The following is a 24,388-nucleotide window of genomic DNA, read 5'->3' on the forward strand; positions in this document are numbered from 1 at the left end:
TAGTACCGGTTCGTGGCACGAACCGGTGCTAAAGGTTCGCCATGAACCGGTACTAATGAAAGCGGCCCGGCTAGCCGTTGGAACCGGCACTAATGTATACATTAGTGCCGTCTCAAATACAAACCGGCACTAATGTGCTTCACGTTTGACCCTTTTTCTACTAGTGACATACACCCGCAGCGGCACTTTCGATTTGACATTTTTTGGGCTAGACTTGATGGTTTTGAAGATGCGTTAAGGGAGGCTTGGGTCTGTGACCCCAACATTCATGATCCGTTCAAACGGCTTGACGCACTCCTCAGGAACGCAACTCGGCATCTAACTGCCTGGGGACAGAAGAGGATTGGCAACGTCAAGTTACAAATTGCGATGGCTAACTGGATCATTTTCTAGCTTGACATGGCGCAGGAAAGGCGTTTGCTCTCGGATGGGGAGAGGTGGCCGCGCCGATCGCTTAAGCTTGTGGCATTAGGCCTGGCCTCACTTGAGCGCATGATCGCTAGGCAAAGGTCGTGCATAAGGTGGTTGCAGGAGGGCGATGCCAGTACCAAACTGTTTCACCTCGTGGCAAATGGAAGGAAGACGAAAAACTTTATCCCTGCTATATTGCATGATGGCAATACGATCACGGACCAGCTTGGCAAAGAACAAATCTTCTTCCAAACATACAAAGACTTGCTGGGCACGACGAGAGCGCAGGAGAACATGATCGACCTGGACTTCCTCGAGATCCCACGTGTAAATTTGATGGACCAGGACGTGTTGTTTACGGAGGATGAGGTGTGGGCCACGGTTAAGGAGATGCATGCGGATCGCGCACCATGGCTGGACGGTTTCATTGGTCTCTTCTTCCAAAAAGCCTGGAGTATCATCAAAGGCGACTTGTTGGCAGCCCTCCACCATCTGTTTCTCGGTAATGGTCGCGGGTTTGGAAGGCTAAATCAGGCTCTTATCACTCTCATTCCCAAAAAGGTCGGTGTGTGCCGTGTGGGAGACTTTCGACCCATTAACCTAGTCTACAGCCTGCCCAAGATAGGCTCCAAGCTTCTCGCTGACAGACTACGGCCGCGTATGAATGAGCTCGTCCAAGCAAATCAATCGGCGCTCATCAAGGGGAGGAACCTTCACGACAATTTCATGCTCGTCAGACAGGTGGCTCGCTCACTCCATCGAAGAAAAGCAAAGGGAGTCATGCTAAAGTTAGACATCTCGCGTGCGTTTGACACCCTGTCTTGGCCATTCCTTTTTGAGTTCCTTTGAGCCAAAGGATTCTCGGATACTTGGCTATCATGGATAGCGACTTTACTCTCCACGGCCTCTTCTCGAGTGGTGGTTAATGGTCACGCGGGACATAAATTCGCACATGCTCAAGGGCTATGGCAGGGAGACCCGGTCTCGCCACTTTTGTTTGTTATCGCGATGGACGTCCTCACATCCCTCATCACTAAAGCCTAGGAGTGTGGTGTGTTGAGTAGAATGCCGGGCTGCACACCCATGCAACGGCTCTCTATATATGCGGACGATGTCGTATTATTCGTCAGACCCACAGTCTCGGATCTTAGGTTTGTTAAAGAGGCCCTGCACATCTTCGGGACCGCATCTGGACTGCACATCAATTACACAAAATCCATGGCCATTTTGATCAGAGGCGAGGATGGAGATAAGGATTTAGTTCAGCGTGCAATGTCGTGGAGCATTGAGTCTTTTCCCTGTAAGTACTTGGGGCTGCAACTCTCCATCTAGCAGCTGGCGCGCTCTGAATGGCAACCGATAGTGGACAACGTACTTAATTTCATGCCTGGATGGCAGAAAGGGTTAATCACTAGAGCTGGAAGGCTGGTGCTTGTTCATGATGTGGTGATGGCACGCCCCACCCACCATCTTATCGTTTCGGATGCCCCCAAGTGGGCTATCGAGCAAGTGAACAAGTGTTGCAGAGCGTTCTTTCGGGACGGATCAGAGGAAATTCACGGAGGGAAGTGTCTTGTTGCCTGGCAAAGAGTGTGCATGCCAAAGGAGCTAGGTGGCCTTGGCCTTCTCGACCTAAACCGCCAAGGCTTGGCTTTAAGATTGCGTTGGGAATGACTTAGACGCACGGATCCAGGCAGATCGTGGCATGGTCTCTCGATGGTCATGGACCCGCGAGTCCAGTCGGCCTTTGACAGCTTGGTTCATTGGAAACTTGGGGACGGTCGCATGGTGTTGTTTTGGAAAGACAGATGGATGAGAGGTGCGACAGCCAGGGAGATTGCCCCGAGCATTTGAGGCAAAGTACGTACACAAACTGTGAACAAGCGGACAGTGCATGATGGATTTCTCAACCACCGCTGGGCCACAGACATCTCCGGTGAGCTCTCCACGGACGAGCTAGTTCAATTGATCAGCCTTTGGGAGATTGCTATTACAACGCAGCTTATTCCCACCGAGCAGGATGAGGCTGTTTGGCCCTGGAACTCCAAGTAGGTGTACACTTCAGCCTCCGCGTGTCAAATGCTCTTCAAGGGTGCGATCAGTGTGACCTATGCGCATTGGATTTGGAAGTGTTGGGCACCTCTCACCTACAAGATTTTCATGTGGCTCGCTATGCAACATAGAATATGGACATCCGATAGAAGGCTGCGGCATGGGCTACAAGATAACCCCTCACCATGTTATCTTTGTGGCCAGGAGGAGGATAACGTTGATCATCTTATGATCCAGTGCATCTACTCACGTCAAGTATGGCACAACATTCTTTCCAACACGAGGACTACCCCTGCCCTAGCACCGATGGTGAGCGATACTCTGGAGTCATGGTGGGGTAGTACCAGAAATCGGCTTGATAAGGAGACACGTAAGGCTTTTGATAGCTTGGTGATGCTAGTGTGTTGGCACCTTTGGAAGCAAAGGAATGAACGGGTTTTCCGCTTGGTGGCTACACCCATCTTGGTGGCTGATCTTGTGAACAGGATTCTTGATGAACTTCGCACTTGGGCGAGAGCGAGAGGGCATGGAGTCGACACCATTTTGTGAGGAGTTAACGTAGTGTGTGAAGTTGGAGTTGTAACGTGGCCTCGGTCGGCTTGTGACCTTTGGCTATGCACCACAAACTCTTGTACATTGTTTTCTCTCTTCTATAAAGTTACTCTGGGAAAAAAAATTCTGGGCTGTTGGCAGTGCGGGCGCAGTTCAATTACAGTCTGGGCCGTAGAGTCGATAAGCCCACTGTGCGCTGTGGTCTACGTAGGTTTTCTCTTCAATCTTTCCTTCCCGCACGCAGCTTTCGATTCCCTCCACCCGCCGCCGCCGGAGACGCCACCCCCTCCGCCGTCGTCGACCTGCCGGAGCCACGCAGAAAACAGAGTGGGAGAGATGTGGTACCTTTGCGTCTTCTACCACAGGCTCCTCGACTACCGGCGGCCGGAGGTGCAGTCGCTCGCCGAGCTCTTCGGCGGCCCCGGCGGCGGGGCCGCTGTAGAGTGGCGTATGCCCGAGAATCACCACGAAGACTCCCCCTTCCACCTCGTCCGCCTCCCCGGCGACGAGCGTCTTGCCGCGCAGATCGCCAACCGCAGTAAGCGAGCTGCCCTCGTCATCGTTTATTGATTTCTGGTACCATGCCCGTAACCTGCATGATATGCGCCGCTGCCTAGCTTCTCGCGTTTATCCCGGACACTGCGTGTGCCAGGCCTGCTCGTGAAGGGGATCTATGAGCTGTGGGGGCAGGGTGCCACCTACGACGAACTGGAGAAGGCGATACGGGCGTACCCGGACGAAAGGAAGCTGCCGTACCTGACGCCGGAAAGCTCGTTCAAGATTATCGTCGACAGCTTCGGCAAGGCGGTCAGCTTCGAAGAACAGAATGCGATTATAAAGAGGTTCACCTACATTCCATTCGAGGTTGCTGCCACTGTGCCACAATTTTTCTACCTTGTGCTATTAGTTCCAAGGCATTTGTGAATGCCAATTGTTATTTCCTTTATATAATCGGTGCTGTTCCTCTTGTTTAGGGCCGTGTTAATTTGAAGAAGCCCGATCACAAGTTCTTTGTCTTGGAGACTGATGATTATGGGCCACAAAATGGCCTGCCACCAGTTGCTCAGAAGACGGTATTCTTTGGCCGGCTGGTTGGAGCAGCAGATAGGCATGTAGTGCCGACATATGAGTTGAAGAGCAGGAAGTACATTGGCCCAACTGCGATGGATTGTGAAATGGCCTTTCTCATGGCCAACCAAGGGCTCGCACAGCCTGGGAAACTTGTGTATGACCCTTTTGTTGGCACCGGGAGCATTTTAGTGGCTGCTGCACATTTTGGAGCCATGACTATGGTTTGTGCTTATCGCAGAAATAAATACACCGCTCTCCTTTTTGTTAGGCAATGTCATGCTTATTAAGTTCTTTCAGGGTGCAGATATTGATATAAGAGTTGTGCGGGATGGTCGTGGCCCCGATTGCAATATTTGGAGCAACTTTGAGCAGGTAATTTTTGTTCAGAGAAGCTTCTTGCATGGCTGCCATGAGTCTCATCTGAATAATCATTATTAGTATCTTGAAGTAGTGACATCTTATTTAGTCCGTGAGTTGGTGGATACCTATGTTTCATGTAATGTGTTGACCATGTTATCTTATTCAGTACAAGTTGCCAGAGCCTTTGTGTGTGCTACGAGCAGATAACAACCTGCCACCTTGGCGTCCAGGATTGAAGGAGGTACTATCCTGCATTTTCTGTTGTTTATGCAATATTTCAGTGCATTACTATCGCAGCTTTGGAATTGTTCATTGGTGACCGATTGGAAATGAAGAAAAGTATCAGCAACTGACCCTTTTGCGCAAATTAATGCCACCGAATGTTGTAGTTGTGCTTGAAATCTTGCATGGACGCACATGACATGATACTCGGTCACATAGTTGAATGCTTGTATGACCTTCATGTGGTTGGTATAGCCATCTCTGAAACAAATTCACCATGAAATGTTTGTTTGTTAGTCCCATGAGAAAATAATTCATGGCTATATTTGCTTAATACTCCTTGAAAGCAGTACTTGGAGCATATAATGTATAAACTACTGTGTGATATATCAACCTTTAGACTATTATGTGATAGAACAAATGTACTATGTTAACATTGCATTGTGGGCCACGCAAAAATAAAAACATTGCATTGTGGTCTACAACTGAACATTGCATCTTTCCTTGGATGCTATTTTTAGGAGGTTATCTTCTGTGCAAGTTGCCCGCTACCCCTTGGATACAGTCTTATTCTATTATCTTGGTCACAAGAAATGATAAACTGCTGCTGCTTTTGTCACCAGATATTTGATGCAATCATTTGCGACCCCCCATATGGTGTCCGAGCTGGTGGGCGAAAGTCGGGCGGTCGGAAGCTCCTAAAAGGCATCATCCCTCCGTACATAGTTCCGGACGACAAGAGAGAGAACCATATTCCATCAACCGCGCCATACAGTCTTGCAGAATGCGTTCACGACCTTCTCCTCCTTGCAGCGAGAATGCTGGTGATTGGTGGCAGGCTCGTCTTCTTCTATCCTGTCTTGCGGGAGGATGATGTTGCCGACGTGGCAAAATTCCCGGAGCACCCCTGCTTCAAGCTGTTCTCCTCCTGCGAGCAGATCCTAAGCCTGCGGTACAGCCGGGTTCTGCTGACGATGGTGAAGGTCGGCCCCTACACAGACGAGGTCGAGAGGATCGGCGAGGAGCGGCACCAGGAGTTCAGGGAGAAGCACCAGAAATGGATGGAGGAGGGCAACCTGCACTCTGCCGTGTTCAGCCCCGCGGAGCATGATGGGAAGCCCAAATTTGATAAAGATTCCAAGCCGAAGTACAGGGGCAAGTACGTGTAGTGATGAAAACACTCTGGGGGTGACAATTTTGTTATCTTTTCTGTAAGGGCTCTTGTGTGGCTTGTGCTAGGAGCTGTATGATGTACACTAACTTGATATCATGCCACGCTAGCTCATTTTGATGAGGAGCTGTAGTTTTTTTTTCACTTATTTTTCCTACCTTGCGTTCCGGCTGCCGCTTTAGTTTCCCATTTTTTCCAGACTACAGGCAACTCTAATACTCCCCTGTACACTATTGTTAGACGTTTTTGCAGTTTAAATTGAACTGCAAGAACGCCTTATATTAGTGTACAGGGGTAGTACTTCCCAAGAAAATCTTTACTCCCAGAAAACCAATGTTTTTAATTTTATACAGTGAATCACTCCGACCAATCCTTAATACCCCTTCAAATCCCAAAAATTGTCGGTACAAGCTAAAGAAAACGAATATTGATTCAACTAGTTAAGTGCTTGCCTGTTGCAACGGAGGCATACTTATTCTGATGGTTCAATATCAATCAGGTCTAACACGAACATTCGGCTACTTTCCTCAATCAATTATGCGACTCCCCCACCCCAACACACACAAGTTTATAGACAAATATATTAACATATACACCATCAAATCAATACCATTGGAAATACCATTGGATTCATCATGTTATTATAAAACGCAACAGACCAGCCCACACGGCGCTCCAAGATGTCAGACAGAATTAGCTCCAAGATTATGATAACCAGCAAGAATTGACATACTCAAATATCAAGGTCTCCCACACAAAATAAAAAACTTCCCAACACCATTGCCAAAAATGAATCTATTAATCAACATAAGCAAAGATAGAAGAAATAAAGTGGTACATGAAAAAATTGATCCAATTCCTTCTCGAAACAAAAGTCAATTCAACCATATCACTAGAAACCAGCAAGAGGTACATCTTCAACCGAGTATCCACTCTCAAACAAAATCTCTCACTACACAAACCTGGAACTTCTCTCAATCTCTGAACACTACAGATTTCTTTCACCTTTTTAGGGGATAGATAACACAAGGCAACTAACTTCGCCTTGTACAGACCCATACATTTGGGAGGACGAAGGCCCTAATGCAGGGAGCCCTTCATTTACGCCTGCGCCTTTGCTTGTACAGCCTGCATCTTCTGTTGCAGCTTGATTATCTGCTTGGCAAAAATTACATTAACAAAAAGAAATTGGACAATTCTTCCGAGCATTGCAGAGGTAACTGAATACAGTCATACAGTATTGCGGGTAGTTAATTTAATGGTACAGTAGTGAATGGTCGTGACGAGGATGACCATCATGGAGGTAGAATTTAAGGGCCTCTTTTATTCAAAACCATATTTTTTTTTCCTAATTCAAAGCTTATTTGATTTATAAGATTAGAACCCATAAAATCTTGGGACTACTTTGTGTGCAATTCCAAAGGAATATTTCTGTTAGATCCAACCTCATAGAAACTTTTCTTTGTTTCCGTGACAAATATGGCACACACCTAACCTTTCAAATAAAACTCCTATTTCGTATTCATGTGTTTCCAGTAACCAACAGGCATATATAATATGCTTCAACATGTTATGCCGTCTGATTCCTAGATTTTTCATATTCCCGCGTTCTTGGATTAATGTGAATCAAAAAGGGCCAAAGTGGTTTGTTTGGATACTGATAATTAGATGTGGGATTTTGGAAAACGGGTTTTTGGAGGATTTTTAGGAAACCAGTTTTGGTTAGTTCTTGTTAGGCTTTCTGTTAAGGCAAGTATATGCAATTTGGATGAGTAAAATAGGAAAACGCGATTTGCATTTTCAGGATCTATCGCCTCCACACAGCTTTTCTCCATTTACTGCTCACATGAATAGGAAGTAGCTGTTCCATCCTACACCGCACCTGTCAGAACAACTCCGACATGTTTGTATGGTCCTCCTCACACTGCATCAACGCCACCTCTTCATCAAGCGCTCTAAGTGCTCTTCCGGCGAGACCACTGTCACATATCTCGGGCACGTGATTTCATCCAAGGGTGTGGCTATAAATCAACAAAAGGTTCAGGCTGTAGCTCATTGGCTAGCACCCAAGTCTGTACAGGCAGTGTCTGGCTTCTTAGGATTAGCTGGCTACCATCGTAAATTCAACCGTGACTTTGGCACCATGCCACCATCGCTGCACCCCTCACCAAGCTCCTCCGGAAGGAAGCATTTGTACGGACAACTAAGGCCGCCACAGCCTTTGCTTCCTTGAAGACCACTCTCACCACAGCGCCTGTTCTGCACCTCCCTGATTTGGCCCTCAACTTTGTGGTGGAATGCGATACGTTGGGCAGCGGGTTCGGGGCTATTTTGCATCAAGGTTCAGGGCCTCTGGCAACATGCCAAACTAGCAGCCTATGAGAGGGAGCTCATCGGCCTTGTACATGTTGTGCAGTACTGGCGACCGTACCATGGGGGCGCACGTTTGTGGTGCATATAGACCATTATCGTTTGAAATTTTTGCTTGATCAGCGTTTGTCTAAGATACCACAGCATCACTGGGCCAGCAAGCTACTTGGGTTTGGTTTCCGAGTTGAATTCAAGCCAGGGAACCAGAACCTTGTTGTTTTATGTACAAATTTGATTATTTATCCCCTGGAATAGCGCACTGGATTAGCCTGTTACCAAATCATTCTATATACCAAGAGTCAAACCGGAACTGCCACCGGAATGGTTCTGACAAGCTGTGGATAACAGTCAGGAAAGCTTGACAATTGAAGGAGTGCAAAATTGATGTCACCTTATGTTGCAGATATTTGGTCATGTGATGGCTACTGCCAAATAATCCTAACTAGCCGGATTAAGTTTAAAAACAGATAATGAGATAAGGAAACAAGGTAGCATGAGCTCACAGTACATATATACAAGTACTACCACGTTTTTATCACACCATTCCGTTCTCTCTCATGCACTGAATCCTCTCATAAGTCTTAATTAGTACTGATGCTGGAATTATTTTAATCCTGTCTTAATTTCTTCTCCACTCAGGACCATAGGTTTTCTGTAGTTTCCCCCTTTATTAAATCACCTCATTATCATTTTTCTAGGACAACGTCAGTCATTTTTCAACTTCCATCAGTGTCACTGTATCCAGCTCAACTTACTTTTTTTCAAACTATAATGCACTATACAGACAAAGTTCAGAAAGTGCCACGCATGTTAGCATTGTGCAGCTCTATAAATTCAAGGAAACCATAACTACGTTGTTCAAAAATATCACAGAGATGACAGAACATCTGGTTTACCAAGACAATTAAAGTCGCTCCTGCACTCCAAACAAGTCCAAACAGTTTTCACATACCAAAAATTAATCTAGGTAAGTTCCACATATCATCTTCTAATGGTTTTCCTTATGTGGTCAAGTAGCCCAAACAAAATTGACAAGAAAACAGTAACATACCGATTCCTTCTTGCTATTCTGTTTCTCCTCCAAGTCCTTAAGCGCCCGATCCATTCTCATTCTGCAAAGAAAGTAATTCCACACCTTCATCACAGCATCAACACAATTCAAAACCGATACAGATCAGCTCATAGCCACTCACAGCTCAGCTGTGATGTACTCGATGCGCTTTTTGATGTTGGCCTTCGCCTCCGCATTGTCCTGCTTGACCAACACTGGCCCGATCAGCTTGTACACGTTCGCCCCTTCATTCAGCAGCTCCAGCTCCTACGCACAAAGCCAAACTAGATCAAACCAGGTACTCACGCAAATCACCAATCAGAACAGAGTTGAACCAAGGAAGCGTGCGTTCATGCCTTGAGGACGAGTTCATTCTCGCCGACCTGGATGGTGAACTGCTTGCGGACCTCGTGATTCTTGGAGATGTCTGCAAGGGGAGCAGAAGAGATAGAGTTAGGGTTGCAAGCAGGGAGGGACGGGTTCCTCTCTCACTCTCAAGGGATTTGCGGGCCGGGAAAGCGCACGTGCCTTTCTGGATCTTGCTGAGGGCGTTGGCCTGGGACTCGAGGTCGCACTGCATATCGCGTACAGCAGCCGGTGCCGTTGCCAACGACGACGCCATGGCTGTCACAGCTTCCTCCGCCGCCTCGGCTTTAAGCGTGGGAGTGCAAATATAGATGCGGCGCCGTCTACTCTGTTTCCGGGTTTGGGCTTCTGCAGCTTCGGAACAACCTGAAACAGCATGGAGAGCGACAAAACTAAATTAAATCTTTGCAGGTGGCTCCTTTGGGCATAGCTAGCTCATGGATGGCGTCCAAACTCTTATCCGACATATTTCATTTGTATTCTCGACAAACCACACTACGGTTTAGGAAAATGTTTGGCGCAAAAGATTGGGCGTATGAGACAGTCACAGAAGCAGAAATCTACACCGCCAAAAAAAGCACAAAGCAATGGGCAGCACCATCCCGGGCAGCAAGATCAAGTAGTTCTCTGGCGCATCTCAAAATAAATAAATAATAAACAAAGGGATCCGGCGCCCAGCTCTACGCTCCAAATGAGAATCCTACGAGCTCCGAGATCCCGAGCATACAGCCAGCGGCGAATGCGCCCGCGAATTTCCGACGCAGTCACACCGACACAAACGTCCACGGCAACAGCAGACTCCGTAAGAGGCGCACGGAATCCCTCGAAAAGCCTGGATTTTTCGCAGCACGAACGAAAGAAAAGCAAGAATCGATTGAGGCTAGGGTTTACCCAGAAAGACGAAAGTCGCTCCGGGCGGATCTCCGACGGGGGAGAGCAAGCGGAGCAGCAGTCCCGGCCGGTGGTTCAGGCGGAGATCGCGGTCTGCAGGGGTACGGGACGGAGAAGCTCTAGCCGAGGATGGCGGCGGTGGCGGCGGCCGGCGGCTGAAGTAATCGGGAGCGGCGGTGGGTGGGCCTGTTTGGTTGGTCACCTGGGCTCTATGCGGGGGAAATATGTGCCTGGTCTGGGCCTGAGAATCGAAATGAAATTAGGCTGGACAGGCTGCCTCGGCTAGATATCTGGGCCTGTTCAAAAACACTAAGGGCATCTTCAAAAAAAAAAACACTAAAGCTCTGTTTGGATGTAGATATTCAAGGCCTTGGCATTGAATCGAAATGAAATTAGGCTGGACAGGCTGCCTCGGCTAGATATCTGGGCCTGTTCAAAAAAAAACACTAAGGGCATCTTCAAAAAGAAAACTAAGGGCAATGTTCAACATGGATCACCAAATTCATCTGAAAAAACATGAATCGCGAAATGTCCACACACATGTCCGAACGTCTCCGCGGAAATCCACTCGGATGTCGGGCATGCACCCATGATCATCAAATGTCGGCATATTTGAAACAAATCGAACACGTAATACGAAAGCTCGATACATTGATGAAATTAACAAGTTCGACATAAAACTGAATTAAATTAAACTAAACTAGGCCAAGTAGCAGACAATGACCTTGTAGGCATAGCCACTGAGGCCGCCGACACCTTCATCGTTGTTCACATCTTCGGTGTCGTTGCCGCCGTCCGAGTCATCGTCATGCTAGTGGCAGAAGGCATGCCAAGCATCGCAACATTCCTTCCCGCCTGTCGCGATGCAGACACTCTGCCACCTCCTCGATTTGTAGGCAGATGGCGTGCTCGGACACGGCCAACCCAACTTGGAAGAGTTGGGTGTTGAGCGAGCGCCTGCGGCATGCGTCCGACTCCATGGTAGTCTTGGATTGATCGAGGCCCAAGCCCCTGGCAGCGCGGGGGACCTAGGCCGACGCCACCTTGGAGTTGGTGGACACTGTCGAGCGTTGCTACCAGCCCCCTCCGCCTCGGAGTGGCATTTCTTGCCCCCCTCCCCACGAGGACCCGATGCATGAGCCACCTCCTTGGAGGTAGTACTGGACGTGCAAATGTGGCTTGGATGACATGGAGATCGGCGACGCTTTTTTGCCAAAAAATAACGGCCCAACCACGTCCCCAGCCCCCCTCCTCCCCGGGACGTCAAAATAGCACCGGCAAAACCAGCGCATTGGGGGCTCTTGGGGGTGCCGGCGGAAGTTTTTGCGAATCGTGCCTCCCCATATGTCCTTTTTCTTGGCCCACTTAGGGCTAGTTCTTTTGAGTGCCGCTGTGGAAATAAGCTACTCTAGAAATAAGTCACAGATAAGCTGTTGTGGAAATAAGCCCATGAAAATAAGCTATCCAGTTCTTTTCACTTCCTTTCATTTAGCTTATTTCCTCATCTGTCAGGTGAATAGTCTGTAATACCCTTGAATAGTATGGAAGGGGAACAGCGGGGGCGCACAACCAGGGCCTTGGCGACGGCTGCTCTGGCTCGGGCTCCCGGCCAGCTGCGACGCGCCTCGGTGCTCCGGAGTGGGGCGCCGTCCGCCGGAGTGGTGCCCTGGCTGGACCGACCAGGAGCTGTTGCGAGGGAGGAGCCGCGCCAGAGGACAAAGAAGCGGCGGAAGATAGGCTCCTACTCACCTTCCATGTGGCCGGAGCTAGCCGCGACGAGGAGCCCAGGGACCGGCGGCAGCGGCGGCGGCGAGGAACCCTAGCCTTCGCGGTGTGCGAGAGCGAGAGGGGATCGAGCGAGGCGACAGGTTTCCTTTCTGCGGGGGGTCGGGTCGGGTGACGCGGGCTGGGACCTGGGAGGGGTATTTCCTTTGTAATTTGAGCGAACAACGGTGCCATTTTGATATACCCCTTCAGTTTTAAGTCATAAGCTGCGGGAAGCTACTCTACCCCCAGCTTTTTTCCATCATGAAGGAACTAGCGGTGGAAATAAGTTGAGTCAGCTTCTCAAAACAAGTTCTTTTGGGCTTCTAGCTTATTTCTGCCATAAGCTGGTAGAAGCCACAAAAGAACTGGCCCTTAATCATTTTTCTCATAAACTTTGGGTTGGGATGGGGTGTGACTGGTGCACTCCTATTTTCGCTGGATAAAGGATTTGGCCCCTAAGACACCATTTTTTTGGTTCGGTGATGTTCTTGGGGCTCCAACGGCTAGAGATGCTCTGGAAGCTAGCCAATGACCTTCCCTTGGTTGCTAAAAAAACCCTTCCCTTGGAAAAAAAAGCTTCACAATCTTCTTTATTCCCGATCTCATGAGCTAAATACAGGGGAGGTCCATCCAAAAAGAAAAGGGAAACGATCTGTGCCGGCTGACCGGCGGAGCGATCCGCCGGTCTCACCACGTCCGTGCGATCTACTGTTGATCATGCGGTCTTCAAAACAATAGCACGTGGCTAGTGAGCCCCACGCACCATCCAGCCTTCCTTATCTCTTCACGCATGTGCTCGGCGGCTCATCCCCATCCACATCCTTCGCGCATCTCCCTCCCCACCCGCTACCAAGGAGCGACACTCGTCACCATGGCCGCCGGCAGCTGGATCCACTCGTCGCCAGGGCGCCGGCAGCTGGATCCATCCACATCCTGCTGCAATCAGGGAGCTGCGCTCGTCGTCGTCCCCATCCACATCCTACCGCATCTCCTTCCCCATCTCCCGCAGTCAGGGCCGTGCTCGTCGTCTAGCCGCCGCGACCAAGTTGCAATCGATCATGCCGGCGATGAACTTGTGCCGGAACCAGGTCCGTTTTGCTGGATCCACCCGTTATTTTTGCTACAACCCCTCTTTTTTTTTGCTACCATCCCCTTTCGATTTTAATGAATTTTTTATTTTTTTGCTGAAACCGATGCCTTGTTTTGCTGGAACCAGCTGGTGGATGTGCTGCAAGGTCGACACCTTGTGCGGAGGAAGCTGCCTCCAGCGGCGAGGAGGGCATCAGTGCCGGCGGCGAAGACGGCGGCTTTTGGTGGTGCAACCACATATTTTATTTGCTGGAACCGGGCGTCAGAAAGTTGCAACCACTTTTCACCGGTGCTGGAGCAAGACGGCGTCGAGCTCGTTTTTGCTGGAACCGGCAAGTTTTTTTGCTGGAACATGCTAGATTTTTTGTTGCAAGGACATGTGAAAGACTTTTGTCGGGGGCGACTTGTTTTTGCTGCAATCATGGATTTTTTTGCTGGAGCCAATGTAAATTTTTGTTGGAACTGGTTAATTCCTTTTGGTACATCAAACCTATTTTTTTGAATTTTTGCTGCAACTGGCTGTAATTTTGCTATCACCGTCTTTTGATTTTGCTGGGAGCAACTTATTTTTTGCTACCATCGTATTAATTTTTGTTACCATCATATTAATTTTTGCTACCACCATTTGTGAGCAACAGGGGACGAATGCGAGCCTGCTTGCCGCGACCAAAAGCCGTCGGTTGCCGGCCGGCTCGCCGCCGCAGCGCAGCTTGCGACGAGTCCACGTCCAGCGACAGGCTTCCCTCCTGCTCCACCGTGCCGGCGTCCTCCTCCCCTTCCTCTCTCTCCCCCTCTGGCCCTCTCCTTCCTTGGCCAATCGCCTGTGGACTGCCAGTCCGCCACCGCCGTCGCTCGTGGACCAGACGCTCGCCGGGCGCCACCGCCTGGACTCCTCTGCTGACCCGTTCCCTGCGCATCACTGCAACTACCCGCGGTTAATGTTAATGCGACAATCTCGCGGCGAGGAGCGCGCGCGGAAGGCTAGCAAGCACATGCCGCCCGTGGCCCGTTCGATGAAATTCCTCGCCGGGGCGCCTCGCGGCGGTGGCTGCTGGCGCCGAGGATGCTGTTGCGGGTGTACGTGGGCATCCTGGCGCGCGGAGCCACGCCCTACGCGCGCTGTTGCTCAATGCGCGCGCCATGGAGCCGGCTGCCGTTCATGCACACGTCGTGGCTAAGTTTGGGCTAGAGTTCAACCTCAACGCTCACTTGCCAAAGCTCGCTGGTCCTCACGGTGAGGAGGCTATCCATATGTTTTACAGAATGCTCCAGATCAAGTGAGAGTCATCGCTCATCGGTGCATAGTGAAACCAGGTTTGGTCTATTTCCTCCAGTCTACATCTTTCCCATTGCCTAGTTCATATTTGACTTTGTAAGGAACTCAACACACTGTCCTACTTTGAATATAGAACATTTGACCATGCCTGTCATAATTGCTCAGTAAATCTGGATACTTCCTATGAAATAGTCATCTGTTTATATTCTTTTATTTAACCATGGTTTATTTGAACTTATTCACTCCTATTTGTGCCCCCAGTTGCTAGATAAATACTCCTACGTAATTTTATCCGTTTAGAAGACGAAAGTGCAGGTTTAGATTGATTTTGGCAACCAGGAGCGTCAGCCAGCACGTTCAAAACAATAGATTTGCTCACTGGGGTTGAGCTTTGACCCTTTAGCTACTTGTCATATAAACAGTACTGTACAAGACAACCTTGTTTTAGGTGATCCTTATCTCTTTTAGTATGGAGAGATCCTTGAAATTTCATGTTTGCCACACTACTAAGTCAAACATAAGATTTTAATGTCATATGCACGTTATGTGGGTTCCATTTCCTTCTCTTCCTTTGAATTATTCATCTCGAATCATCTCTTACTTTTAGTTTCAGTTTGATAATGTGCATACAGTTTATTTCATTTTCTTCTCCTTTCCGAACCCTTATTTAACTCTGATGAGCAAGTGGTAGCAAAATGAAAAGGAGAGCATAACATCTGCAGGAGAAGACTATGTAATCATTATGTTGACTGCCATGAAACCTGCAGAACAGCGTAGACAATTGATATTGCTGTCATTTGGACCCTGTTTAATCTCTAAACAATCACGGTCCCACCAGCGAGCCTAATACAAGCAACGGTTTATTTGTAAAATAAAATTAGTTCCAATGATATATAGGCTCTTTCTAATGACAACAGGTTATTTGTACTATAGGCTCCTTTTTATTTTACTGAGTACATACTTTTATCCGTTTAGAAGACTTAATTGCAGGATTAGATTGATTTTGGCAACTAGGAGCATCAACCAGCGCGTTTAAAACAATAGATTTGCTCACTAGTCTTGAGTTTGATCCTTCATTTACTTCTCATGTAAACAGTACAAGAGAACCTTATTTTAGGTAACCTTGAGCCTCTTTTTAGTATGGAGAGATCCTTGAGATTCCATGTTTGTCACACTGCTAAGTCAAACATAAGTTTCTAAATTCATATGTGCTTTATGTGGGTTTCACTTCCTTATCTTCCTTTGGATTATTCACCTTGAATCATCGCTTGCTTTTAGTCTTAGTTTTGATAATGTGCATACTTTTATTTCATTTTTTCTCCTTTCTGAATTCTTATCAACTCTGATGAGTAAGTGGTAGCAAAATGAAAAGTAGAGCATGCCATTTGGAGAAGCAGACCGTGTAATCATTATGAAACTACCGAACTTCTGATTGTTTTTAATAAATATGGCTGTGTGGATCAGTATGATGCAGAGGTCGGGGATATCCCCTTTCCCAAAAATATGAAATCTGCGCAACAGAATAGACAGTGATCCTGATACAAGCTACCGGTTGTTTGTAAAAGAAATCCTTTATAATGATAAATACGCTATAGGCTCTTTTACTTTATGTTTACACCAAAAAAGAGAGCTTATTACCATCTGTATCAACCACTGAACGACATGCATTCGTCTTGATTTCCATTTCTTGAATTAATAGCCTTATGTTGTCATACGAAGAACCTCCCTCATCGAAAGCCCTCCTTGCCTTAATGGCGCAGTCTTTTGCTCTCACCCTCATCTCTTCTGCAGCCACTCCCTCATCCATCAGGGTGTTCACAGCTTTCTGCACCTCATCTCTTGTAACCATAACCTCCTGGTTTTCACTTCCCCACTGTGTAACTCCTTTCACTCCAACCTCCATCCCGATTTTCAGCACATCCACCAGCAGCTTCTCATTCAAAAACTGCTCCCCAAAGTGCGGCCATGTGATCATGGGCACACCTGCACAGATGCCCTCTATTGTTGAGTTCCACCCGCAGTGCGTCACGAATCCTCCAACGGCTTGGTGCTGCAGGATCATGAGCTGTGGCGCCCAACCCCTTATGACCATGCCTCTATTTTTGACACGCTCCTCGAACTCGTCTGCGAGCCATTCCTCGACTTCTGGAAGCTTAGCTCCTGCTTTGATCACCCAAATAAACGGTTTCCTGGAGGTTTCAAGTCCCAGTCCCAGCTCAACAAGCTGTTGAGGTGTAGTGCAAGCGAGGCTGCCAAAGCTGACAAAGACCACTGAGCCTGGCTTCATTGAATCAAGCCATTGCAAGCACTGTGCTTCATCCATTGACGCCTTGTTTCCTCTTGCGGCCATAGTGTTGTTGTCTCGGTGACAGAGGCACATTGGTCCGACCGCCCAGACCTTCTTCTTTGTCGTCTGCTCAAAGGATTCAATGTACAATGTCTCCAGCTCCTGGAAGCTGTTAATTACCTCACCATCACTTTTCAGCTCCTCTTCAAGGAACTTCTTACGGATTTGCTCCATACCAGGAATACAAAAATTTCCAGGGCATTTAGCCTTTGTCAGCTCTAGTGGCGTAGGGAACCCTGTGATTGTGATGAGCTCATTTTCGTCTTTGACATTTTGAAATACATTGTTGTGATAAGTGATGTACCTGCAAGATGGTTGTAGTTGTTTCAAATACGTATAAGAGCAGACTTCTTTGACAAACGTCAACCAGATATAGCTGGCCTAAAAACTTGCTCATGAAAACATTTGCTGTCTGTGATTCCTTATGGAGTGTAAATTACATATTTCATCACACAAACTAGTACTCAGATCATTCTTTTTATCCTTTCAGGTGTAGCCTTTTATATGTTCAATGCTTTCTTCTCTCTGGAGGTAATTTACACTAGTTTTTCGTCCACTGATGAAGTAAAGCACTTAATTGTAGCAGCAATAATATGCATAGTACAAAATTAATTACTCATAAGATTTGCCTCTTATTATGATTGTACCTGATGAGGGACGAGAAGCCACAAAAGCCACTAAAGGTCAGCCTCGGGATACCAAGCTCCCTTGCAATGTCCCCAGTCCACCAGTGAATCAGGTCGGATATGATGCAGCTCGGAGGCGAGCGCTGCTGCTCACGGAGGTATGCCTTGAGCGGCTCCTGAAGCGCAGTGATGGCATCCATGAAGTTGGAGAGCAGACCCGTGGATTGGATCATGTCCAGGTTCTCACACCCGTCCGGTAGGCCGAACTCGGCGCTCGGGAAATGGAGCTCCACGAGCCGTACTGCCAGGCCCGCCGTCTCCACATCGGCTGCAAAGCCTGCCAACCTGGATGCATTCACTGGTGTGGTGATGAAGCTAACCTGCGCGCCGTGCTCTGCCAGCAGGCGCGCCATGTCGGTCATGGGGATTGTGTGCCCCTGCGCCAACATCGGTACCGGCACAAAGTGCGCCCTCGCGGAGCCGCTCTGGCCATCGCCGCTGCCGGTGAAGGTCATGGCTGATCTGCTATTGTAGCAGAAGGACTGGTGGTGGAGTCAGTCAAACTGGGAAGACAGTGACACCGGCAAGATAGCACGATGTGTTGGGCACAATCTGATGATGGTCGCAGTGGCAACTATAGTGTATACATATAGCTCCTGGTGCTATGTCTTCCTAAGGAAAGATGATGAGCTGACGATGCAACAGCATATCAAATCGGTCACCTCTTGCTAGTGACGCATGCTCTCACATCAGTCATGGACTCGTGGAGTCAGCCACGTGGATGAATCTTCTTAAGTTCTGAATCATCGGAGTCCAGGCCGTCCGATCAGACATCAAGGGCTTAGATTAACCACCGCTACCGCCTGTCACGCTCAAAGAGGAGTTATTTTTACAGGATTTGGATGATCCTCATGTCTGATGCTGACTTGTCGTATATGCACACTACTTTACTCTCAAGGCTGTGGAAGGCCGAGCCAGCCGATATAATATGATAGTGCATTATTTTCTGTGTGGAGATTCAGTCATTCAGTGTACTGTGACAGTGGGTGGAATTTTCTTGTCTGTATCCTTTCAGGGTTTTGTTAGTGAGAAGCTAAAAGGATCTCCCAGTGATATGGAAAATATGAGTCCATTTCTGGAGCGACGCAATGCATCCTAATCAACCCAGTGGCTTCCTGACGCAAAGAGGTACGACCGAGGCTCCTTGTTTTCATTTTGCTTCATGCACACAGACCAAATAAACTTTATATCTAGAAAGAACTTAATACCCCCTAATAATGTGCCTGCAAGATGATATTAGTTGTTTAAAATACGTTGAAGTGCAGACATCGTTGACGCATCAACCAGCTGTAACTGGCTTAGCAAATATCTGATGAAAAATGCTTATTTTCTGTACTTCCTTATGCAGTTTGAATTACATGTTTCATTACGTAAGGTAGTACACACGTTGATTTTATTATCTTGTGCACTCTATTATATATGTATGTTTTTTTCTTTTCTGGAAGGAATTTACAGTAATCTGTCCTCTACTACTGAAGTAAAATACTTAATTAATCATAGCAGCAAAAATATGTCCAGTACTCACAAGGTTTGCCTCTTTATGTTTGTACCTGACAAGGGACGAGAAGCCACAAAAGCCACTAAAGGTGAGCCTCGGGATGCCGAGCTCCCTTGCGATGTCACCGGTCCACCAGTGTACCATGTCAGATATGATGCAGCTAGGAGGCAAGCGCTGCTGCTCAAGGAGGTACGCCATGAGCGGCTCCTGCAGCGCGGCACAGGCCTTCATGAAGTTCAAGAACAAATTCTTTGATTGGATCATGTCGAGGTTCTCACACCCGTCCGGTAGGCCGAACTCCGCTGCCGGGAAGTGGAGCTCCACGAGCTGAACCGCCAGGCCCGCCGCCTTCACGTCAGCGGCGAAGCCCTCCAACCTAGCGGCGTTGACCGGCGTGGTGATGAAGCTGACCTGCGCGCCATGCTCTGCCAGCAGGCGTGCCATATCGGTCATGGGGATGGTATGGCCCTGAGCCATCATCGGCACCAGCACGAAGTGCGCCCTCACGGAGCCGCTCTGGCCATCGCCGCTGCCGGAGAGGGTCATGGCTAATCGGCTGTGGCAGCAAAAGTGCTAGTGGAGTTTGTCAAGCTGGGAGGACTTGGAAGCGGTGCAATGGCAACCGTGGTGAGTAATATATCACGAGGTGAAGTTGAGTTGACGAGCTGACGTTGGAACGGGTGCAGCGTATCAACTTGGTCACCTCTTGCTAGTGACGCATGCTCTAACGTCAGCCATGGACTCATGGAGTCGGCCATGTGGATGAATGAATCTTCTCAAGTTCTGAACCTCCAGAAAGGCGGCGTCCAGGCGGTCCGATGGGGCATCGGATGGCGCAGGTTAACCCCCGGCGCGGCTTATGGTCAAAGAAGAGGACGCCATTCGATGCACTGAATTTGGCTGCCAGGATGATGTTCAACTCTGATGCCGACTTGCCGTATATGCATGGTGCTACGCAACTCTGAAGCCTGTGGCCTGTGGAAGGCAGAGCCAGCTGGTAAATGCCAATAATATGACAGGAGTGCATTATTTTCCATGTGGAGATTCAGTGTACTGCGACAGCGGGTGGAATTTTCTTGTCGACCATATTAGTCTAGTCAAAGATTACTCTGTATGGTCTGTATCCCCTCAGGCCTTTGGAAGTGAGAAGCTTCTGCAGAGAAAAGTACTCCATCGATTTGGAAAATACGAGTCCATTTTTGGAGCGACGCCGGTGGACTGGAGGCAGTGCATCCTATTCAACATTGATATAAACTTAACTTCCGCAAAGAGGTACGACGGCAACGCCTCCTCCTTTTCCGTTTTGTTTCACTGTCTGTCCTCGCTACTCAGCGCACACAAAACCAAAGAAACACTGTCTGAAAGAGACTCCCTAGTTTTAGTACTGTAACAGATAACCTGCGGCGATTAGCAATGAACCAAGGTTTGTTATTGTCTGATTTTATTGGATGGCAACAATACAGTGCAGGTCCACTCAAACTCTCTGGTGACTGAAGTGAAGCGTGGCGCATCCATATTGCCAGGTTTTGTTTTGATTCTAGAACTCCTGTGATTTGGTTGATGACCTCACCGGCTTTTTTTACGTCACACAAGGAAAAACGTGAAACCGTGGACGAAAGAAAAATAGCCCAAGACATGCATTTTTTTTAAGAGGACGCCATTCGATGCATTGAATTTGGCTGTTTGCCAGTCAGAAGCTTCTGCAGAAAAAAGAACTTGATCGATTTGGAAAATATGAGTCCATTTTTGGAGCGACGCCAGTGGAGGCAATGCATCATATTCAACACTGATATACAAAAAACGAGACCAGTCAAAACTAGCCCTTGGCGGCATATGTTTATAGAAGAAAATCTCTAATGACCCGCGGTAGAGCCAAGCCTCAAACCGAGGTGAGCAGCTTGCGCTCCTGCAAAGCTAACCAACAGAGCGTATAGACTTCATGTCGCAAAGAGGTACAATGGCAATGCCTCCTGTTCAAAAAGAAAAAGAAAAAGATTCAGTGGACACATGTCTGATGCAACGACTCTGTTCAAAAATTAGGGCCGCGGGAACGACAAATTGTTTAGCAGATCGACGGGAGTTCTGTCAACGACGATGATCACACGCACAATATAATAGACACAAAAGACACGAAAAAGATTCTATCACAAAAGAAGAAACTATGCGAAATAATAACCACACTGTTAGGGGGTTAGTTCATGTAGCATTCAAATCGAACGCTACACCCATGAAAACTCTACGAAAATTCCAACGTAACCTTCCTAAACTAATTAAACACCCCCCTGAATTTCACGGGGTGGGGCCGTCCTCCCAATATTATCCAATCAAATAAAGACCATGTCATCCAATACTAACTGACGTAAGTGTAGCAAAACTCTATTATGGGTAATGTAGGAGACATCCGTATTTCCCCCCGAGTGGAGACCGGCGACGGCGTCGAGGTGGTGGTTCACGGTGCAACCCCCCAGCGATGGCGGCTGCAGTGCACCGAGCGCGGTGGCTGCTGGCGGTGCAGTTCGGGGGGAGGGCCTTGCCGGCCGGAAGGCAGAATAGGTCTAAGCCACGGCGGGATCCATGTAACCATGTTCAAGTGTAGGAAGACGGAGGGCCAAGCGGACCCAAAATTAAGCTGAGTGTTTATGTTCCTACACCCGGCTTACATGAAGGCGAAGGGGCTGGAGTTTTCTTTAAAAGGAAATTGTAAGCCGAGCACAACATTAGTGGGAACTTGGCTTATATAGCCCGCCATCACACAGACGTTAAGTGCGTTGAGGATGGACAAATGGCAGCCATATAATGCCGAGGCTTGTCTGTAAGCCGAGTAGTTTTCCATAGGTACGTGTAAGTGTTTGTCGTAAGATGAACACATTTTTAGCGGTATTCGGCTTAGCGTGTGATATGCTGAGAGTCCGCTTTATACTGTGTCCTTTTTTGAAGGTACTCGGCTTAGGCCCTGCTTGGATTGGCATTTTCATTTTAAATACCCCGTATAAAACTTACAGACCTCCCCCGTTGTTTTTGTATCCAGCCGAAAATAGCTCTTGGCCAGTAAGTTCCTGTAAATTAATTACACTTGTATTCAATTACATCGATTCCAAAGTCCAAACGCAGCCTTAGGTGTTTATAAGAGAGTACCCGATAAATAACACTCCGCGTAAGTATAAACACTTGGCTACGAATGTTTTTTTTTTGTTTTTTTTTTGGTAGTGGGAGCGACGGCAGTGGCTGCAAATGGCGGCACCAGGTTTAGAGGCCGGAGGAGTTCTATCAGTTCTAACGCTCTATAATTTGGTAAAACCGGCTGTCCAACTATGCTCTAACGCCCTATTATCAGTTCTTCCGCCCTATACGTATGGATGCTAAATAATGTATGCCCATTCCGTTCCAAACATTGTTAACGTTCCACTACTACATAACTTAGTGTTGTCATTTACCTTGTGGATCTTGACATTGTCATAATTAAGGTGCAGAATCTTGGAAGAGGAAGATGGCAAAAATTTAGTTGCTCAAAAACTCTCCTAGATAATGACATGGAAGTTTCAAACCCGGACCGCAGAGCTCTTTCAAGTTTACACTAGCCAGCTTTGCACTGATCATCCACATGCTCAGTTTCATGGATCACTTACAAGCTCTGAGCTTGCTTGTGCTTGCCTCACTGGTCAGCTCAGCGGCGCCGCCACCGTCCGGCTCCGGCCACCGCTTCACGCTCACCCACATTGACTCCAAAGGCGGCTTCACCAAGGCAGAGCTGATGCGCCGGGCCGCACACAGAAGCCGCCTCCAAGCGGCCACGGGGTTTTCCAGCTCGGAGGCCGGGCCAAGGCTCCGCTCGGGCCAAGCCGAGTACCTCATGGAGCTCGCCATCGGGACGCCGCCGGTGCCGTTCGTCACCCTCTTCGACACCGGCAGCGACCTCACCTGGACGCAGTGTCAGCCTTGCAAGCTCTGCTTCCCGCAGGACACGCCCGTCCCCACCGCCTCGTCCAGCTTCTCCCCTCTGACCTGCTCCAGCGACGCGTGCCTGCCCGTGTGGAGCCGTGGATGCGCCCCTAGCTCCCTCTGCGGCTACCGCTACGCCTATGGCGACGACTCCCACTCGGCCGGCGTCCTGGGCACGGAGACGCTCACGTTCGGCTCTGGCCCCGGCCAAGTACCGGCCCCCTTTGCCGGAGCTGTCGCGTTCGGCTGCGGGAGAGACAACGGGGGCGACTGGTACAACTCCACCGGGCTGGTCGGCCTCGGTCGCGGGAGCCTGTCTCTCGTGGCGCAGCTAGGGTTCGAGAAGTTTTCCTACTGCCTCACCGACTTCTACAATACCAGCCTGGGTAGCCATGTCTTGTTCGGCTCCCTCGCCGAGCTGGCCCCGCCGCCGTGCAGTCGACGCCGCTTGTGCAGAGCCCGCAGAGTCCATCACGGTAATATGTCTCTCTCGAGGGCATATCGCTCGGCGACGCTCGCCTGCCGATCCCGAACCAATCCTTCGAGCTGCACGCCGACGGCACGGGTGGGATGATTGTGGACTCCGGCACCATCTTCACCGTCCTCGTGGAAAGTGCTTTCAGGGTGGTCGCCGACCACGTGGCCGAGGTGTTGGGCCAGCCGGCGCTCAACACGACGAGCCTGGAGAGCCCTTGCTTCCCGGCTCCTGCCGGTGTGCGGCAGCTCCCAGCCATGCCGGACATGGTGCTGCACTTCGCCGGCGGTGCGGATATGAGGCTGCATGGGGCAACTACATGTCCTTTAACGAGGAGGACTCCTCATTCTGCTTAAGCATTGTTGGGACGACGTCGGCTTCGAGTTCGGTGCTGGGCAATTTCCAGCAACAGAACATACAGTTGTTGTTTGACATCACCGTAGGGCAATTGTCATTTGTCCCCACCGACTGTAGTAAGCTATGAGGTCTACCTGGATACTTTAAATGATGCACTATTTTTTCATGCATGGCAGCATCTGGGATCAAATGACATTCAAACCATTTCCATGAATAAAGGGGTGGCTCGAGAATTAATAGGATTGTGAAAGAACAAAAATCCTAGACACACGGACAGTTTACTGAGCATAACGGGTTGTTTCCAAACTAATCTTCTCCTCTCTTAATTTTCAGCGGGGATGGGCCCGTCAGTTCATTTCTACCTAATCAAAATCAGCCAGGTAAGCCACTCTATAATACCCTGTAAAAATATTCCGTGCGTATAGCATTGCTCATGA

At 48.7% G+C, this 24,388-nt stretch overlaps 3 protein-coding genes and 1 pseudogene across 4 annotated transcripts; 2 read left to right on the forward strand and 2 right to left on the reverse strand.

The window, feature by feature from the left end:
* Positions 1–3,202: 3,202 nt before the first annotated feature.
* Positions 3,203–5,994, forward strand: LOC123060501 (tRNA (guanine(10)-N2)-methyltransferase homolog). The gene is made up of 6 exons (XM_044483250.1): positions 3,203–3,553; positions 3,668–3,879; positions 3,990–4,307; positions 4,384–4,458; positions 4,613–4,687; positions 5,292–5,994. Exons 1-6 carry the CDS (start codon positions 3,352–3,354, stop codon positions 5,835–5,837), a joined length of 1,428 nt encoding a protein of 475 aa, XP_044339185.1. The 5' UTR covers positions 3,203–3,351; the 3' UTR covers positions 5,838–5,994.
* A 625-nt stretch (positions 5,995–6,619) lies between these two features.
* LOC123060503 (prefoldin subunit 6) lies at positions 6,620–10,775 on the reverse strand. Its single transcript, XM_044483251.1, has 6 exons — positions 10,518–10,775; positions 9,789–9,992; positions 9,617–9,687; positions 9,403–9,527; positions 9,261–9,321; positions 6,620–6,994 (listed from the first exon to the last, which is right to left on the reverse strand). The coding sequence occupies exons 2-6, from the start codon at positions 9,880–9,882 to the stop codon at positions 6,941–6,943; spliced, it is 405 nt and encodes a 134-aa protein (XP_044339186.1). The 5' UTR covers positions 9,883–9,992; positions 10,518–10,775; the 3' UTR covers positions 6,620–6,940.
* Positions 10,776–16,058: 5,283 nt separating this feature from the next.
* Positions 16,059–19,791, reverse strand: LOC123060505 (UDP-glycosyltransferase 1). 2 transcript variants are annotated; one of them, XM_044483255.1, is made up of 2 exons: positions 19,233–19,791; positions 16,059–17,300 (listed from the first exon to the last, which is right to left on the reverse strand). In XM_044483255.1, the coding sequence occupies exons 1-2, from the start codon at positions 19,724–19,726 to the stop codon at positions 16,262–16,264; spliced, it is 1,533 nt and encodes a 510-aa protein (XP_044339190.1). In that variant the 5' UTR covers positions 19,727–19,791; the 3' UTR covers positions 16,059–16,261. The 2 variants fall into 2 exon arrangements, with proteins under 2 accessions (XP_044339190.1, XP_044339191.1); XM_044483256.1 differs by lacking the exon at positions 19,233–19,791 and adding an exon at positions 17,644–19,220.
* Positions 19,792–22,781: 2,990 nt separating this feature from the next.
* Positions 22,782–24,078, forward strand: LOC123060508 (aspartic proteinase nepenthesin-1-like; annotated as a pseudogene).
* Positions 24,079–24,388: the final 310 nt, after the last annotated feature.

Source organism: Triticum aestivum, chromosome 3A (genome assembly GCF_018294505.1).
Source record: "Triticum aestivum cultivar Chinese Spring chromosome 3A, IWGSC CS RefSeq v2.1, whole genome shotgun sequence".
Lineage (NCBI taxonomy): Eukaryota > Viridiplantae > Streptophyta > Magnoliopsida > Poales > Poaceae > Triticum > Triticum aestivum.

Excerpts from the sequence above, each read along its gene's own strand:
- LOC123060503 (XM_044483251.1), bottom strand. The coding sequence starts at position 9,882 with ATGGCGTCGTCGTTGGCAACGGCACCGGCTGCTGTACGCGATATGCAG. Across the intron at positions 9,528-9,616 it reads AGAATGAACTCGTCCTCAAG|GAGCTGGAGCTGCTGAATGA; the intron begins GCATGAACGCAC and ends CTTTGTGCGTAG. Across the intron at positions 6,995-9,260 it reads AGAATAGCAAGAAGGAATCG|ATAATCAAGCTGCAACAGAA; the intron begins GTATGTTACTGT and ends TTTGCCAAGCAG.
- LOC123060505 (XM_044483255.1), bottom strand. The coding sequence starts at position 19,726 with ATGACCCTCTCCGGCAGCGGCGATGGCCAGAGCGGCTCCGTGAGGGCG. Across the intron at positions 17,301-19,232 it reads GGCTTCTCGTCCCTTGTCAG|GTACATCACTTATCACAACA; the intron begins GTACAAACATAA and ends ACCATCTTGCAG.
- LOC123060501 (XM_044483250.1), top strand. The coding sequence starts at position 3,352 with ATGTGGTACCTTTGCGTCTTCTACCACAGGCTCCTCGACTACCGGCGG. Across the intron at positions 3,880-3,989 it reads TCACCTACATTCCATTCGAG|GGCCGTGTTAATTTGAAGAA; the intron begins GTTGCTGCCACT and ends CCTCTTGTTTAG. Across the intron at positions 4,308-4,383 it reads ATTTTGGAGCCATGACTATG|GGTGCAGATATTGATATAAG; the intron begins GTTTGTGCTTAT and ends AAGTTCTTTCAG.